The sequence below is a fragment of the Coloeus monedula genome (genome assembly GCF_965178545.1).
Source record: "Coloeus monedula genome assembly, chromosome: 13".
In the NCBI taxonomy this organism is placed as follows: Eukaryota; Metazoa; Chordata; class Aves; order Passeriformes; family Corvidae; genus Coloeus; species Coloeus monedula.
Window position 1 is genome coordinate 10,041,059 of NC_138793.1, and position 18,781 is coordinate 10,059,839.

Here is an 18,781-nt window from a genome sequence, read left to right on the forward strand (position 1 = left end):
ATTACTTAGGTTTGGTTGAAATCCAACTGCAACCTCAGCAGGAGACTCCACTGGTGTAACTTGCAGATCTCTGGGAAATGTTCTTTAGAGAATTCAGAATTTCAAAGATGATATTCAGAAACATCCCCTTCTCAAAGTATTGGCCAGACCTTAGTCTTTCATCAAATTATGTACCTGTTCTAGGAAAAACAGTACAATCCAGGAGAAAAGGATTTGATTTCCATGGCACTGTTTCAGTACTCATTTACCTACCTTGCTCCTGGAACAGCTTCTTGTACACAAATATGACTACAGAAATATAGAGCATTCTCTCTCCCAGTCTAATAAAAAGAATAATTTTTCAGATTATTCATTCTAAACTAAAATTCTACATTCTCTAAAGCAATAAAATTATTCTTAACAAACTGCTGTTAGCTGGATTTAGCTTGGAGCAATCCAGCCTAGTGACCAGCCTTGCAGGGGTCTGTGACAGCTCACAGAAGAACAAAACTTCCTCCAATAACCATCACTTTCACAGCATTATCCTGTCATTCCTTCTGGACATTGTTCCTGGCCAACAGCAGCACTGGCAGCTGGAGCTGTGCTGCAGCCAACACCAAAGAGCGGCCCAAGACTAGGAGGATTTCACTTCTACACAAATCCTTCGCCTAAGTGACTTAGGAAATGTGCAAGTCAGTGATGTATTAGAGGCTTCTGAATGATCATAAAACTGAGTAAAGAGGAACTGTCAGAGTCTGGTTTAGCTCCAGGCTGCCCCTGCCTGAGCAGTTCATGCGCTCAGCACAAGGCCAGGCCCATCGTCTGCTTCGCACCAGGAGTCCTCTAACTAAAACCTTGCCCATGATAAATCTGAAGCATTTAAATTTCAGTTTCAGCCTTCCCAAAAAGTTAGAGAGCAACAGCAGCAACAGAACTCATTTTACAGTATTTTTGTGGCAACACTCCAGGACAGTACATATACCCTCAAACTCTTCCCCCGTCCTTTCCTTGAAAGGCAAACACCACCGCTTTTCCAGGCAATACAAACTCACCGTCAGATCATTTCCTTCATTCCTGTCCTCTACTGCAAACTCAGATCAGGCACATGACAATTCCAAGGCACTTCCAATTGCTCATTACATGCTGGGCATCCAGAATACCAAGGCTAATGGGGCATGAATGCCACTCAGAACACTGACTGAGGCAAGCGCCACAGAGCCATCTCATTTTCCTGTTACTGAGTGTATGACACTACTGGGGAAGTCTTCGTCTATTTCCTTAGAAGCCAAGAAGTTGCTCTCAAACAGAACAGTGAAAGGTTGTTAATGACAAGTGAATTTAGCCTGCCAGATAAAAACACAAACTCAACACAAACCCCACATCACACCTCCTGAAATACCACCTCATGTTCACATGAGTCACTACAGGCTGTTCCAAGGCAGCTGGGTTGGCACTAATCCACCAGTACAGGCAAGGGGAGCCAAATGAACAGCAGCCCAGCTCCAAGGGGTTAACACCACAGATTTTGATAGGACAATCCCAGGAGGCAAGAAGAGGCATCACACCAGGCTGTGGCATTAGGAAAACTCATGTGAAAATTATAAGTCTCTCCCAAGTTCACTTGTGTTTTGGAGAGGTTTTCCTGTGTGTGGAATACAAGTCTCTTATATACAGAGCTGTTCCTGGCATCCCATGAACATCCCAAACACCTGTGCAGACAAGTACCCATGTAGCCAGGTGCTCCCACTCTTCACTAAACATCCACAGCACAGACTAACAGGGACAAAAGCTAGAGCATGGTTTCTTTTTATTTTAAGATGTCACTATTAACACATTAGTCAAGCTACCCTAAGAAATCCCCTAGACACCTAGGGAATCTAAAACCCTCTAAGATTTTATTAGCTCAAGAGACCACCATTAAAAGCTTTGATTTTAGTGTTTCTGTACTAGAAGTCTAACAAGCCTGACATTCTACTTTCACCCTGTCAGACTAATGTGCGCTTTAGTGACAGTATCCATTTACAAATCAATAATACATCATACATCATCCCCAGCTTTACTTCTGGAAAGTGCTAAATGGAGTCAATGAACAGTCTATTTACAGTTTCAAATCCTAACATATTTACAATAGAAACCAAAAGTATTTAAAACCATTAAATATAGTGTTTAACTCTGCTATATTAGTTTACATGAACACAGCTTAACTCTGGCATCGTATTTCCAATACTAATATTTCTGCCAGTAATTTAAGATTTTTTTTAAAAAATTGCTATTCCTGGAGGGAAAAAATAAAAGCTTAAAAACCAACCCAAAACCTCCAGGCATTTCAGAGCCCTGAGGAATTACCCACCCTAGACAGTCTTCAGGTAGAAGTACTGTAGTGTTCAAGAGAGACTTCCAAACTCCAGGCAAGCCTTTAAAACCTAATGCATATGTAAAACATTAAGAGTCAGTAATCCATTGAACAGGTTTACTGGAGTCACTGCTACCATTCGGGTTTTACTAATCCGTAGTCAAGAAGGAAACTGCTGCTTTGCTGTTTCTCCCTCTGTTACATTCCCTCCACCCCCAGAAAGTGTTTTGTGCACCAGTGTCCAGGACAGCTTAAGTGGGCATCGTCTTCTCTTCTTTGCTGAAGGGCTGGACTGAGCCAGGCTTCACCCAGGACAGGCCAGAGACATGCATGCTTTTGCAGTGCTGATCTTCTGGCTTCTTCTGGGGAGAACAAAGTTAAAGTTACAATTTTTAGATACCCAAACCCTCTCAAATCCCCCTCCATTCATTTTACCTTTAGCAAATACAAGCAAAAAAGAGGCTTGCACCATTTCCTCTCCTCAAAGAGGAACAGCAAGATGGCCACTGGTTTCATTTCTGGGAATGTGTGTGGCATCTGCAGAACTACCCTGACAACACAGGAGTTTTAAGGACTTAACTTGGGTACAGCTGCCCTGTGCCACCATAAAGACTCAAGCATACTTCTGCTTGTAGGCCCCAGCCCAGCATCACTGCACTGCTCTTCACCACATTTCTTGGCTCTACAGAAAGAAGTGTCAATCCAAACACTCCCCCTACACTGCACCTGTAGTTCTGCCTGGCGATGCAGGGCATGCTGGGGAGGACCACTACACCCCACAGGTGGCTGGGAACCCAAATTAATGTGCAAAAGTAGCAATTAACGCCTTTGCTAAACCTGGGAGTTTCCTAATGCTTTCCAAGGATGGTCCTTCCTTTCCCTGGGCATTTGTCACAGTTAAATGCTTGAACAGTAACTATTACCCAACAGTGCACCCAACATTTTAACTGCCTATTGCAATTTAGAAGACCAAAAAAAAAAAAAAATCACTTCAAATTGAAGAACAAAAATACAACTTGGAGCATCTGTAGATTCAAAGTAGTTAAAGAGATCAGTAAATTAGACATTACTCTAGCTGGCCAAAGCAGCAAAAGAGCTGGCAGGGTTTTTTTAATACCAGGAAGCGTAAGACAATGACATCGAACCTGGAATGGTGTGTTGAGCTCTAGAAAGTGATAATTGCATGAGCAGACTTGGTTGTACCATGGAAAGTCTTTTGCTTGACAAAGTAAATTACGGCAGCAAGAAAAGAGAAGCTGCACTGCTGCCCTTGCCCACGCTTTGTGCCAAAGGTGACGCTGTGTGACAGACCTGCCATAACACGTTGGACAACAACAAACAAGAGGGATGGAGTTAAGCCTGAGCCTGGCAGTGGCAGCTGCCTCTCCCATGCTGCACACAGGAACCACACCCTGGAAAAGCCACGTGCTCAGAAGGGAACTGGGACATCACTGCCCTTCCTGGGCTGCAGCTCCAGAATGGCCTAGCTGTTTCCCAAGGAATAGGAATCACAGAGGTAATAAAGAAGATCCAGAGCTGTAGGAAGGTTTGGGAACTTGTTTTTACAGGGAATGTTCTCAGCTACACTGGAATTTTGGGACAAATCTCCTATGGCACAGAAGCTGGGACATTCCTATCAACACACAACAGGAGCAACTAAGTAACATGGATGCAATAATTACTGAAGATGTTCGTTTTCATCTAAAAAGAAACCAACATGCATCTCTCCAAGAAAAGAGGACAAAGAAAAGTCAGTTTGCTATCAGTCTCTGAGACAACATCAGACCCTTTCCATTACAGGCACCTTGACCTATTATTTCTCTTTGATTTAAAGGGTAAGAAAGAAGGAGATGAAGAATGAAGGAGAAAGGGAGGAGGAAAAGAAGTGTCAAAAGTATTTCTTAAGTTTTGTAAGAACATCAAGAAGTCAATCTGACCAAAATATTTTCCTGTGTGTTCCAAGGCTGTAATAAGACTGGCAGTTGGGTGCACTGCCACATTGAGCTCAGGCAGTGTATTGTATTAAGATAAATTTTAAAACCTCATTCATGCCAGAAGACATGCAAGAACATGAGATAAAGCTTGCAGTGCGGAAGACAAGTTTGAACTGACAAAAAAATAATTTTTCATTACACAAAACCCCAGCAATCGACAGCACAGCTTTAGCCCAAGTCAGTAACTAAAACATTCAGAGTGCATTTCCTTGTCAGTCCAGCTAAGACAGCAACCACTGTTTCAGAATCCCTTTGTACTACAAGTGGATTGACTTGTCAGGCCACTCAGCACAGACCCAGAATTGCTGTGTGGCAGCTCTTGTCAAGTGCAAAGCAGTAATTAAAATAAGAAAACAAAACAAACCATGAACAGCTCCCACCCCAAATCACATCCCATCACCCATCAGGTGAAAGCTCTATGAGCCAACACGTTCTTGCTCTGTCAGTAAGAGCACTCTGTGATGGAAGGAACTCTCAGCACCTTTTGGTGAGCTGATGTCTCATTAGAAATCAACAGCATCAGAGAAGTAAGAGACTGTGCTTGTGCTGCTTCAGAAACTTTGCAAGGAGAAGAAAGTGCTGAAGCTTTGATTCAGTAATGAAAGACTCAACAGAAGAAACCCAAGAAGCTGGAGACTGTCAGGTAATGCAGAAATGGTAACAGCCATGACAAGTGCAGAACAACCTAACAGGCAGCCAGTGAATCTCTTTGTCCCTTCCATCCATAAACAACAAAAAAAATTTGCTGTGTGCCAAGAACTGTACTAATGAAGCTTTCTGGCTAAGTGACTAATTGCTTAACACTCTGAAGTTAGAACAGTGACATAACTGCTTCATTAGGAGATCACAGCAGTTCAGCATTCCTGCTGAGCCAAAAGAGGGGTGGAAAAAGGTCTCTCTAGCACACAGAGAATCTTTCTTCCTGTATCAGGCAATAAACCCTTCCTAGAGTGAGAATGTGAACTTTGCAAGTACCTTCTGAGTCAACATCTTCTCTCTAGCTTCATCATGTATAGCTGGATTCCACGGAGAAAAACTATGGAAAAAGTATAGTTAATTCTTACTTGGCATTTTTGCAAACTACAGCACAGACAGAGCAGAAAGCAGTGATTTTACTTTGCTTATTTTGTTGAATTTTTAAGTAAATTTTAAGTGAGTATTCAGTGTTAAAACATACAGTTAAGAACTAAATTCATATTGTTTATACTGAACATTCTGTTCATACTGAGAACTGGAAATTCAGAACGTGTGACATGAAAAACTACTCTCATTCACCATGAAGCTGACTGCTCCATCCCCCATGCAGGCAAGCTTTAGAAAACCAAAGCTACAGTCATGCAAACTGAGTTCAGAAAAGACAGAAAGCAATATTAATTAATGGGCATTTCTGCTTGAGGGCTTCAGGGCTTTTTGCTTGTTCTGAGGCTTGTTTGGTTATTGTTTTCAGATTTTTCTAAAGAAAAAGCAGGTCAGTTAGCCTGACAGAGAAAGGCTGCCATCAGCAACTACACCAAAATTTGCTCTCAAAACGTTAGGACAGGGTGAACTTGCTCAGAGTACTCACATGATTGCATAGGGGTCCTCTATTTTGGGCTGATCAAATAAATGACTACTGCATAGTTTGACACTGTCTACCACTTTACTTTTGAACAGCTGAACATCCTTTTCATACCTGCAAGACAGAAGTAAGTCGTTTTAAGTAATTGCAAGGAGCCGTGCGTTTGCTCTAGAAGCACAGACAGACTCGGCAAAGCCCCAACTCGAGCTCCTAACGCAACCAAGCCTGGAGGCAGAGACCACGAGTAGACAATTTTACAGACCTCTTGTTTTTGCAAATCTATGCCAAAACCTCTTAAGAGGCCATGCCTATACACATGGAAGATACTCACAGCACTGCAGCCTCAGGGTTCAGAGGACTGGTCGTATCAATCTTGTAGAAGACTCTGCGAGCATACATTAACACCTGCCATATGTGATTATGATTTCGCCTAAAAAAAAAAAAAAAGCACAATGAAGAATAGAACAAACTTTATAAATTATACATCAATTTGTCAGCACTAACCTCCATTTTGCAAATGCTCTTTTCACATCCAGTTCACCAGATAAAGGGTCCACTAGAGGGTGGAAGACAGGCAGGTCAAAAACCAAGCGCTGCATTAGAAAAAAAAAAAAAAATCATGATGACATCTTCAATCCTAATGCCAACACCACTGGGTGATGGTCAGTCAAATGTTCCTGCCAAATACTAATCAGTTGTTACTGTATTAAAAGAAAGTAACTGCAAGTGATTTCTACCAGCTGTGAAACTGTAACCCAACACACCTGTGTAACATGCAGGGTCTTGTCCTCTCTCACATGTTATCACCAAATCAGGAAACTAATCCAGTTAACTGCACAGGCACTAGTGCCAACACAGGTAATAATATCAGATAAGATCAGATTAAGGAGTTTTTCTGGTTTAGCTATTTCTGACTGAAAGCTTTTTACATACTTGAGCTACAATTGATACCTTTTTTATCCTACTCACTTTTAAGTAAACTGTGCAGTGATACCCTAGTGTCTTTGCCTCTGTACAGCTCATTTCCTCCAGTGTTCACACATTCTTCCAAAAGAAAACCTAAGTTTCAAGAGGAATGTTCTAAAGCCCTCTTCTAGCAAAAGAATGTTGGCTGGCTGACAGATACTAAAGTCTAACCTTTAAAAGGCACTGTTTCCTACTAGTCCTGTTCTTTTAAAATGATAGCTTTACATAAAACTTGACACCAAGCAGGCAGCTACCCAACACAGCAGTTGTGTGCACCTGCCCTCGAATCTTCCTTTTAAAGAAGTTTGGCCAAGAGGGTGAGCTGCTCTGCTCTGAAGAGTCAGACTGCCACAAAATATTTTTTTAAACTAGTCTAATAACTTGGAAACTTTTCACTAAAGAGAAAAAGAGAAAACAGAGATGGAAGATAACACCATACTGCCTATCTCCTTTTCCATTTGCTTCACCACGTTCTCCTCAAATTTTTAGTTCTTTGTTTCAATGTAATTTAGAAGAGACAATTGAGAAATCCTGCAGTATTACAGCAAGCACAGCACAGGTGTCTGGATTTTACATTCCATTATATCACTACTCAGAATTCTGATACCTCTTTAAGTGTTTCAGTGTTAACTTCCTGCTGAGAAAGTAGCAAATCAAGAGTGGAGGGAAAGAACTGTTTGATTACTTAACACTAATGCATCTGACCTCAGGAAGTTCACTCCACACCAGTCTCAGTAATCAGAGTAATGTAATTCCTCCACAGCAGTTTGCAAATATGTACAAGACATTGCAAATGAGCCCAGCCAAGTGAACAAAATGAGTTCAAGGAAAAAGGAAGCTAATTGGTGTATCAGCTTTAACAAAAAGCCATACTTATACCACCAGGAAAGAAAAAAAAAAACCAAGGCACAGCCACTTACCGGGCAGTCTCCATCCGGGTAATTATCAGGAATATAGACAGTGAACTTAAATACACCATCCTGGTAGAGCCCATTTCTTATGAATATTACACCAAACCACACTGCAAGTGAGAAAGTTTGCTTGAGTGAAAGAATTTCAAAATATATGTATATAAAAAAATTTAAAAGTTGAGTTTAAGCTTACTTAATGCTGATCGGTACGAGGGCTGCACGTAGACACCTGGCAACTTCTGCTTCACAACCAAGGTACTGCAATCAGAGTCAGCATTCAGAGAGCTCCACAACTACACTGACACAGCAAACCCAGAATGTACCACCCACAGCCCAACAGGGCCTTCCTCCACAAACGTACTCTCAATTCCCAAGGCTGCTCACTGAAGGAGGTGACAAATATAGTAAAATCACACTCTTTCCCTCCTGCTTTTTGCGGCACTCCACTTAAAGATTTACTAACAGAAAACACTATTCCTCTTGATAAAACTAAATAGAGAAGCAGAAATAAACTCTTCCCTCAGTAAACTCAGCATTTAATGTATGTCAGTACAGAAATTTACAATTTTCTACTGAATCCCCAGTTTCAAAGTAAGGAAGAAAAAAAAAATCCAGTTAAGTAATTTTGAACACAGATTCACAGTCAATTGTAGTTGCTGCTGAAATGTGACCAAACTTCAACCTCAAATTTAAACAAGTAGCTTTTCAGTTTTAGATGACACCATGCTGCAGGTCAAGCTGAAATTACTCTGGCAATGGCGAAAACCAACCAAAAACCTAATTATTTACTTCACAGGTTTTCCAGTTACTTGGTATATGGGTCCATTAAACTGAATTCTACATGCTCACACAAATAAACAACAATTATAAAGCAAAACATTAACACAGTTCCCTGCTTACAGTTTCCCCAATATCGGTTATTAGTTCCCTAATAATGAATTTGTATTATAGTACCAATATATTTATTCAGAAGAAAAACATCTTTCTTGAATTAAAAAGTCAGGGTTAATTCCCTGAGAAAGAGATAAATATTTTGAGAGTTCTCACTTTCAATTTAACAGTTAAATACACAAACTGAGACTCTGTTGCATAAGGACTCCAGGGATTTCATTCCAAAAGGCACTACATACTTGGGAATCCAGCATGTCTATTACAGAGGAAGTCCCTTCAGCTTTGTCACACTGACCAGTTATATAACTAGAAAGTTTTGAGGACAGAGATTTTTATGCTCTAACAAATCACCAGATTGGGTCAAATGCAACTCCTCCCTCCTAAGTTTCATGTTAAATATCACAGAATTGAATATAGTCTTTCCAACATCCACTTGATCAACTGTATCAGGTGGTGTTCTAGCGTTTCATGTGACAACTGAAGGAAGCTCCCACATCCTAACTCCATTAGATAGCACCATATATTCATGAGCATCTTCCCACTCAACATCTGCTTGCTTCTATTTTAATACTTGTTTCAATTATTTGGTATTTCTGACCAAAAAGCCATTAGGATAACTGGTCAGGATACCTAAATTCACAGTGTGTTTACTTCAAGATTAAGAAATTTAATAATTCAGAGAATGACATCTAAAAATGCCCCTTAAAATCTCACCACACTTTCTTTTCCCTTTCTGTCTCAAGGGACTGAGATTGCTGCTCCAGAGAAAGAACTTTGCAGACAATGTTTTACCGCCTTTAAGGGCTATGGCAGAGACACCACGCAAGAACTAGGCCCCTGCAGTGTTTTTTCCTAACTGAAGCGTAAGCCCAGTGACTAAAGAAGATAAAAAAGTGAACACCTACAATTCTGCAAGAAGCGAATACTCCAAGTAAAATGGCCCATAAGAAGCATGTGTTCCATTTGTGGACTGGGAGGAGGTGGCAGGTGAAGCAGGCTTGGTTATTGGCACAGCATTCTTTGGGATAGAAGGCAACTGTTTCTTTGCAGAGGCTCGCAGGGGACTGGTTCGCAGCTCTCCACTCAAAGTTTTCTCTTCAGTGTCAGCTCTCTGTCAAATCAAAGGAGAAGCCATGAGATCACAGGCCATATTTCAGAAACATTTAACATATGAACATATTTTAACACAGGTTTAAACCCAAATTATGCCAATTGCAAGTTAGGGCAATGAAACATATCTTGGGTTTTGGTGTTCCATTGCTTGGGGGAGGGCATGGGAGCGGTCCCTTGCCTTTTTGTTCTTAAATAGACTTTTGTTCAATTAAACTCAACCTACAAGTACAAAAGTATTCAATGCTGAATAGGAAATCTGCAGATTAGGACAAATGCTTAAGGAGGCTTACATTTATTTAGAACCTGAAACCAGACAGTATACAACATCAGCTTACAAGTCAATCTATTTCTAGCACACAGTGCATCAAGATAAATCATTTCTACCGACAAGCATCCTTACACTGTAGACTTCAAAGACTCTTTAGAAGTGGTGTAGTAAAATTGAGATAAAAACCCCAAGTTTCACTTATTTCACTTTCTGCCTGTGCTTAAGACATCAATATTCCACTTGGAACTGATCCTATAGCTCACTCCCACAGTGAAAATCACCACTTGGCAGTGGTATCAAGTTTAAATAGTTTTACCATAGGAACCCTTTTATGCCTTTGCTATCTTTTCTTAGAAGAAAAAAAAACCAACCCATTGCCAGCAAACACTGTACTACACACAGACCCCAAAATCATTCTAGAGATTGCAAAGATAAACCTGCAGGCTACAGACTTGTGCTTAGGCTACGTGTGGTGACTAAAGGCACGATTTAAGCTACAGTGTTTTGAAGTGCCCAAGACCCGGACTAGTAACAATGCCTCATGATTAAAGTTACATAATTTGCCCTAGTACTGAACACCTGAGAAGTGATTAACCCTAGAACTCCCATGCTTTTATTACTGCTACAACCTCAAGTTGTAGCAACAGCAGTATGGAGGCACAGTTCTGTCAAAGCTCATTGCACCTGGCTAAGCTCTATATAAGTCACTAAAATGTCCTAACAAAAAAGTGCTTCAACCACTTGAACACATTTGTTTCACATTTCCTATTTAAAGATGCTTCATATAAGAAAAGCCAACAAATTCTGGAGTAGACTCTATGCACAGGTACATTCCAGTTAACACAGCTCAAAGCCAGTTTACACTTTCACTGAAGGTGATCACAACCCTCAGGATAAAGACACAGTAAAACACTATTTGCAGATCACCTGATGGCTTTTTTTCCATCACTGCTACCACCCCTCCCAAGCATGACACCACTTTCTGGCATCCATTCATTAAATACCTTGCGTACAGAACCTGTAGACATGCTCCAGAAAGGGTTCATAACGTGTATTCCAAATAAAGGCCTGCAACTTTTCTGTGTCTTCAGTGTGTCCTCAGGCCCTTTGGATTTATACCCTAAAAGTACACAGAATGAACATGCATTTTAACAGATAAACAGGACTCAGTATATAAATAGGATTCAGATCTAATTCTGCAGCCAGCATTACATTTCTGTAACTTCAGAAGATAACTTCACGTAGGCAAGACCAAGAAGATTTAAAAATGCCAAAGCTCTATTATATGCTCCAGAAGAATAACATATGTCTATTTTTCCATGTGAATCTCTGTCTTCTTTCTGCTAGAAAAAGACTACATTCTGCATTCCATGCTCATTTTGTCAATGAGAAGAAAAAAAGGATCATCTCTTGGCTCAACAGAGTTAAGGAAGACCCTCTACACAAGCAAATATTAAAGTTATCACCTCCCCATTTCAGTCCAGCACCAGACAGAACTAGGACCTGCTAAGTGCTGTCCCTTGCAGACACTGTTGACTTTGCACACTTCTGAAGTGTCCCAGTTTGAGAAATTCTGTCATTCCCGGTAACAGAGATGATCCTTTCATTGAGTTCACATCATGTGTCATTTTGTTTTCATCTGCATTGGAACACCACCAGGAACAGACAAAGCCATAGAACACAGAAGTTTCTCTGTAGCTTATTTAATGGTTTCATTATGAGCACTAAGGCTTAGTGCTCTTTAGATCAGCAGCTCAATAACAAGGACTTCAGCAGTATTTGGAGTTTCAGTGTCATCTACTGTGTATGTCCTCGCTTTCCTCTTTTTTTTTTTTAAGTCTTGCTATTGCTGGTTGAAGAACTCTGGTCTATAGCACCTCTTGTCTGGCACACCCTATTGCCTCCACTCTTTTTTCCTCTCCAGTTCTCCTACTTTCCTTCCTCATTTCACTCTCCCATTTTTGGCTCCATCACCTAAGGTTTTGAGGCACTTTACACAGTTTTTTTAATAGAAAGTTGCACAACATTGATGAAGAAAATTAATGGGATGTGAGAGAGACAGAGCCAGTGGCACAGGTTTCTATTGTGGTCAACACTACATTTTTACTACAGTAAGGACAGCAGCATCTGTTCACCATTGATAAGTTTATAGAGAAAATGGAAAGATGATAACCAAAATCTTGCTAAAATTAAAATAAATGCCAATCTTTTTAAAAGAAAAAAAAAAAAAAACAAAAAGCACCAAATGCAGACAATTTATCCTCAGAAAGTCTAGGAATGCTAAATATTTAAAAGAAACATTAATATCAAATCATAGTCTTCTAAGCTATGCAGCAGCCATGCATTCAAAGAAATGCAAGAACCTTTCAGAAAAGGGATGAAAAATAATTAATTTCCCCACTCAGAATCATCTCAAACATTCCTATACACAACAGGTTCCTCCAGGTACTTTTCCTCTTCAGCAGCCAGTCTCACATCATTCTGAGCCACTGAAGAGAGAAAGTCAAAGCGCAGCTACTGCCCTGTGAAAGCAGGGAGAAGTTTTCACTTTTCCCCATCTCTTGTCTGGAAAGCAGAGTCATGCCAGAGGGCTGTGCCACAGGCCTTTTCCATCAAACCAGCCAGACTAAGTAAGACAGGAAGACTGGGCCAGGAAGGTACGAGACATTTCCTTGGGAAACTCTGGTGTAACCAGAGGGCAGAGGAACTGACTCACAAAGAGCACCTGAGTGCTTGGGCTCTGACAAGAGGGAAAAGTGCTGGAAGTTGAGGTACAGGTTGGAAGACAATTAGCTGGAATCTGGAGTGATTATGGGATTGGGGCGGGAGTATTTTGTTTGTTTTGGGCTGCTGTTTTTTATAACTAGGTAATACAAGCTGCATTATCCCGGAACCAGAGATAGGAGAACAGGAGTCAGCAGGACAAAGTATGACATACGTCAGTAAAAACCAGCCCAACCTATTCCCAGGGAAACAGGGAACTTTTCTAGAAGCTTGGTAACTGATGGTAGATGCAGTTCAGTCAGCAGATCCATCTTTCAGAAAGCAGCTGTGTATCTCAGTACACTTCCAGCTCTGCTGAAAGGCCTTTCATTATCGTGCCTACTTACATGCTGTTAAGAGCAAATAAAGCATTTTATCTCTGGTTAAGTTAAAGAATAACTTCCAGGGGTTCTCTTGCAGACATCTTTTATCCAGTTGCTTGCCATTTATAAATCATACATAGTATTGTCCTAAATTTATTGTTAAACTGCCTCCAGTCTCATACACCTGTTAAAATACTATTTACAGTGGAGAATGCAAAACCTGAGCTCAGAGAAGAGGGTCATTTAAGAAGCCTTTCAAAGCGTTTTAAGAGTTTATTTTTAATCACATTCACTCCTATGCAACATCTAAGTGGAGAATCATAGCTCTAAAGGAAACTTACCCACAATTGCTTATGCTCTTTAGTACCTTCGCCTTGCAATTTACTACCCATAACTAATCACAAAAATGATTAAAACCGGTATTAAAAACAACCAAGTAACAGCAAATTTACATTAGACTGCCTATTCTACTTCTCACTACGTCTGCAGCAGACAGAGAGCTAAGTCCTGATATCATTAAGTGGAATTTCTAGGCAGTTTAGGCATTCACTCTTACGCAGGGCTCAGTGTCTACCCCAAGACACCCACCATTGCAGCATCTTACAGTGCTGTAACTACTAAATCCATCAGCTTCCCAAACTAACCCAATACACTCTCCCCATTTTACAGAAAGTGGATAAAAACATTCAAAGCCATCCCCCTCTCTCTCGTTTCACACTGTCAACATTCATAGTACCTCATCCAGAGGAGGCACGATAGTGTGTCACTCAGCAGTACATTCCACTAATTTCTCCTGCTTTAAGAATAGCAATTAACAGCAACCCTCCTAAGCTGTCCTCCTCCCATGTGCTTTTTACAGCTACCTTCTTCTCTAGTGCTTTCTTTCTAGTAAAACAGCAACTAAACAAAGACAAAACACAAACTTGTGAAGAAACATTACTTCAAATACTGCTTCTTGGAAAGGCCTTTTAACTTGTCCACAGCACCACATTAAGACCAAAAACCACCTGCTGCCAGGCATAACTTCATGTCCGCAATATATGCCAGCACTCAGAGCAAGTGTAAAGTCATCTGATACTTCATCAGCACTCTAAAAGGCTTCAAAAAACCGAAGTTATCACTAGCAAAACCATAACATTTAAGTACTTTGCTTCTGCACCTTTTCCTTACATTAGGTAGTCTCATAAAAAAATGTCTCATTTTACCCACTATCGCAGTATGTGTCATGTTTTTCTCCTCTCACCAACAGAGTTATTTGATCAAATACAACACTAAATGTGAAAAAAAACTTTATCTGCCTGGAACAAAGCACTCTTCTAAAGGTTTTCTGGAAACATCAACAAATCAAAGGGAACTACTCTTACACCTGAGAACAAACCGAGCTACTTCAGCAGAGCACCAGAGAACAGTGTATGTTGAACACACAGTATTATGTGCTTGTCCAACACCTGCAGATGTCAGTTTACACTAGAACTTATTTCTCCTCAGCACAGCCACTCCTGATCTGCTTTGGACCCAAGGCCCTCCTCGCTCGCTCACACTTTAATCTGCCGGACAACGCGGGAGCCGCTGGTGGCGGTGAACAGGAACACTGACCAGTCAAGCCTGTTCGCCAACTCTTCTTCCACAGGCGAGTTACGCGTTCCATACCAACACCTGCTGCTACGAGTTCACTCCTCTACGAAACTGCAATCTACGTCAACGAGACCTGCTCTTACGATTCAGCAGGCTAAGGGACATAGGGCGATGGCCGGCCGAGTCCCACAGCACAGGCTGGTCCAGAGGGACCTGTCAGCCAGGGGGTCACAGGATGTTAAGAGCACTCCTGCGAAGCCCGAGCGGTCTCCGCGGTGTTTTCCACGGCGGCCGCGGCCGAGCCGGACACCGCAGCGCGACGCCGTTCGCAGGGCGGGGAGCAACGGGCGGAGGGTCGGAAGCCGCCGGGCCGGGCAGGGCCCCGCTGGCAGCCGCCCCGCGCCCGGCGCTGCCCGAGCCCGCGGTGCCTCTCGCCCCCCGCGCGGGGCGGCCCCAACGGGCCCGGCCCCTCCCGGCGACAGGTGACGGCCCCACGGGCGCAGGCACCCCGCAGCCCCTCAGGGACAGAACAGCCCCGCCACCCTCCCGCGCCGCGGGGACGGGACTCCCGCGCCCACCGCTTTCGTTCCGCCAGGCAGGGATAAGCCCGGGCAGGGCCGGACGCTGTGACCCCTCTGGCTCACCCACCGAGGCTCCGCCGCTCCCCCGCGCGGCCCAGGCCCCGCCGCCGCCGCTGCCGCCGCTCCCGCTACCCCCGGCACAGCCCCATTTACCGCCCGCCCCTCGGGCCGCACATCCGGGCCGCCCCCCGCGGCCAATCGGCGCCCGCCGCTACCGGTTCCACCCCGCGGGGCGGGCGGCGCGGCCGCAGCCGCCACTCACAGCTCGGGACGGGCCCAGACGCGCCGGGGCCGCCCCGGCACCGTCGCTGCGAGAGCGCTGAGGGCCCCGCCCCGCGCGCGGCGATTGGTCCGAGGGTCTGTCCGTCTTGTGGCAGGCGGACCAATGGGACCGCGCAGGTGCACCTGTCACTCTCTCAGCTGGCTGACAGCGCCGGGGGTGGAGCTTAGAGAAACGAGCAGCTCTCATTGGCCGGTGGGGCGCGCGGGGACGCACGCCATTGGCCGGGGGGCCCGAGCGGCCGCCTGGGGCGGGGCCCGAGGGCTCCTCCGGCACTGCCCCGTGTCCGAGCGCAGGCTGGCGGGGCCGCGGGGCGGGCGGAGCGGGGACGGCCGGGCTGAGGGAGGGGGTCGGCATGCCGGGTTACCTGGAAGAGCCTGGGGAGGGGCAGGAAAGGCGGAGCTGTGGCAGTGCGATCCGTGACAGCCGCGGCGACGCGTTCTGGCACCGTACAGCGAGAGGCAGCGGCACAGCGATCGCCCTGCGGTGCGCTGCAGCTCGGTGAACACCGTGTGTGTGTGTGCTCGGAGGCATCCACTCAGCCTCTCCAAAATTTTGCAGCTAACGCTGCCTGTATGAGCCAAGAACTCCAACCTCCTATTAGAGGTGACGTAATCAGTCATGGGCTTTCATCACTCTTTCTCGCAGGCTACCACAAATGGACATTTAAAAAAACATATTTCAACTTTTTTTTTTTTTTTCTACATAATCACAGGATGGGTCAGGTTGGAAGGGACCATAGTGGGTCACCTGGTCCAACCTCCCTGCTCAAGCAGAATTACCTAGAGCTCAGGGCACAGGATTGTGTCCAGACAGTTCTGGAATATCCCCAGTGAGGGAGACTCCACAGCCTTTGGCCAATCTGTTCAGTGCTTGGGCACTGCAGAGCAAAGAAGTTCTTGCTCATGTCCAGGTGGAGCTTCCTCGGCATCAGTTTGTGCCGGTTCCTCTTGTCCCATTGCTGGGCACCACGGAGCAGAGCCTGGTCCCTGCTCTGCCCCCTCCCTGCAGACACGGACAGGAATGAGGGCCCCTCTCAGCCATCTCTTCTTGAGGCTGAACAGCCCCGGCCCCCTCAGCCTTTCCTTGTAAGAGAGATGCTCCAGTCTCTTCGTCATCTCTGTTGGATGCACCTTCTCCAGGAGCTCCATGACTCTCTTGTGCTGAGGAGCCCAGAACTGGACACAGTAGCCCAGATGTGCCTCAGCAGGGCTGAGTAGAAGGGCACCCCCTGACCTGCTGGCAATGCTCTTCCTAATGAACCCCAGGATCCCACTGGCCTTATTGGCCACAAGAGTACACTTGCTGGCACACTTTAAAACCTCCTTTTAAAATGAATAATACCAGCTTCTGATACTATTGCTGAGCAGATACATACACACAGAGTGTAAATTGATATTAACAATACATACACACAGATATACAAAATCTACCTCTAAAATCTGCTGAAGATAAGGAGGGAAAAAGAACAAACCTCAGGCATTAGTTTTCATTTGTAATTAGACTTTTTCTGAGCCCAGTAGAACAATTACAGAAGTGCTATACCAAAACTGAAGTAATTTGTCAAGGTTTGGAAGATGACAAGAAAATCCATGCTATCTCAAATATAAAAATTACAGAGAATTTCAAAAATCAATGCATGTAGGGTGGATTTATTTTTGTTCCTAAGCTATGGGCAAAAATACCATGCTAAGGTTATCACTTTGTCTCAATTATTGTAACCTTCTATCCCCTGTCCTCAAAATGCCACTTTAAAGTCTTCAGTCAGTTAGTAATGTTATTATTCTGGTAAACCACTGTCTCAAGTTTCTAAAACCCTTTGGCAATTTCCTGTTCTTCTGTGTTTCAAATTCAAGCTCCTTGCCTGCACCACTGAAGTGCTGCACAACTTCCCTTTAAGCTCATCTCCTAAATTATCTGCCTTCCACTGCTACATGCAGTAGGAGCAGTCACTTGTTAGCTCCTTTTTTTTTTTCTTAATCTCTTTCCTACTATTTTCTTTTTCCTGCTCTAAATCTCTTTCCACCAACTCTCCTTTGAAGGTTATGTTTCCAGAAATCTTTTTTACATGGTTACTTCCATCAGTGGGCTTTTCAGACCTAACCATTCCTCAAAGTGTCTTGCCTGTATCAGGTCCTGACCTTGCTGAGGAATGAAAGGTGATAATGAAATCCTCCCTTACAAGCTATGCAGATGTCATAGATCTTACTCTGCAAAATTCTGTGGCTTGAACAACATTTTGGTGTTGACTGTATGTGTTCAGGTTGGGTTGTTGCAAAACTATATTACAATGGGAATAAAATTTTGACTTTGATAGGAAGGATTGTGAGGAATACTTTTATCAGGCCTTTGAACAAAACATTGTTAATTCTCCAAACCCCACTATAATCCAAAGTTTCCTATTTTGCTAACTAGGGGAATAATACTCTAAAAAGAAAAAAGCTTTTGTCTAATAAATTTTCTTAAATGCTTTTTAGATTCCCTTCCTAGTCATACCAAATATGAAATAAATCTAGTTAACAAATCTTTGTATTTTGACCAGTATAAGAGATTAATCAGGCCTAGAATGCTTTTTGTATATTATTTATCTCATGAAAGATTTCTTTCACTATGGTTGGTACCTGTAGCAAACATTTTATGAACTCAAAGGTCTTTTCCAACCTAGTTCATTCTGTGATTCTTTAAATAACCTTTAGATACCGTTTTTCCTACTTTTAGATACTCTCCATTTCACCCAGAATTCTAAATGCTGTGAGGAATTTTTCCACAATATCTGTGTTCATACCCCAAACCCATACATACTCATAATCCAAACCCCAAAATTGCCAAGCACCTTCCTGTACCTTTGCAGAAGAAGGAAGGGTGCGATGGCCGTATTGTTTAAGGCATGATCAATGTGATGCTTAATTGTTCAGTGTGGGAAGACTCTGGATAGCTCTGAATGCACCAGAATTTCCACTTGTGGTGGCCGTGGTTTTGAGAAGGAATATGAGCTAAAAAGATGCGAGGAAAGTTAAAGTAAGTCTGGAATTAGCTCGGGCTCGGCACCACTAGATGGTGTCCTGCAGCTGCTCTAGTCACACATCGCAATCCATGGGCAGGTAAGGGACAGAAACACCTCCTTGGCAGGAACACAGTGTGTGCTGCAGGGCCAGCAGAAATGATCATGCCCAGTGCTCCTGCTGAAGTCCCCAGTAGTTCTATAGGGAGGCTGATAAAGAATTTT

The 18,781-nt window shown here is 43.3% G+C and overlaps 1 protein-coding gene across 2 annotated transcripts; it reads right to left on the reverse strand.

Annotated features, from left to right (window-relative positions):
- Window positions 1-1,769: 1,769 nt before the first annotated feature.
- AKTIP (AKT interacting protein) lies at window positions 1,770-15,460 on the reverse strand. Of its 2 annotated transcripts, none has more exons than XM_082290150.1 (10): window positions 15,343-15,460; window positions 11,038-11,153; window positions 9,558-9,763; window positions 7,955-8,019; window positions 7,771-7,871; window positions 6,389-6,477; window positions 6,216-6,314; window positions 5,891-5,998; window positions 5,302-5,362; window positions 1,770-2,691 (listed from the first exon to the last, which is right to left on the reverse strand). In XM_082290150.1, the coding sequence occupies exons 2-10, from the start codon at window positions 11,077-11,079 to the stop codon at window positions 2,584-2,586; spliced, it is 879 nt and encodes a 292-aa protein (XP_082146276.1). In that variant the 5' UTR covers window positions 11,080-11,153; window positions 15,343-15,460; the 3' UTR covers window positions 1,770-2,583. The 2 variants fall into 2 exon arrangements, with proteins under 2 accessions (XP_082146276.1, XP_082146275.1); XM_082290149.1 differs by having other exon boundaries at window positions 1,770-2,694.
- Between the last annotated feature and the right edge of the window lie 3,321 nt (window positions 15,461-18,781).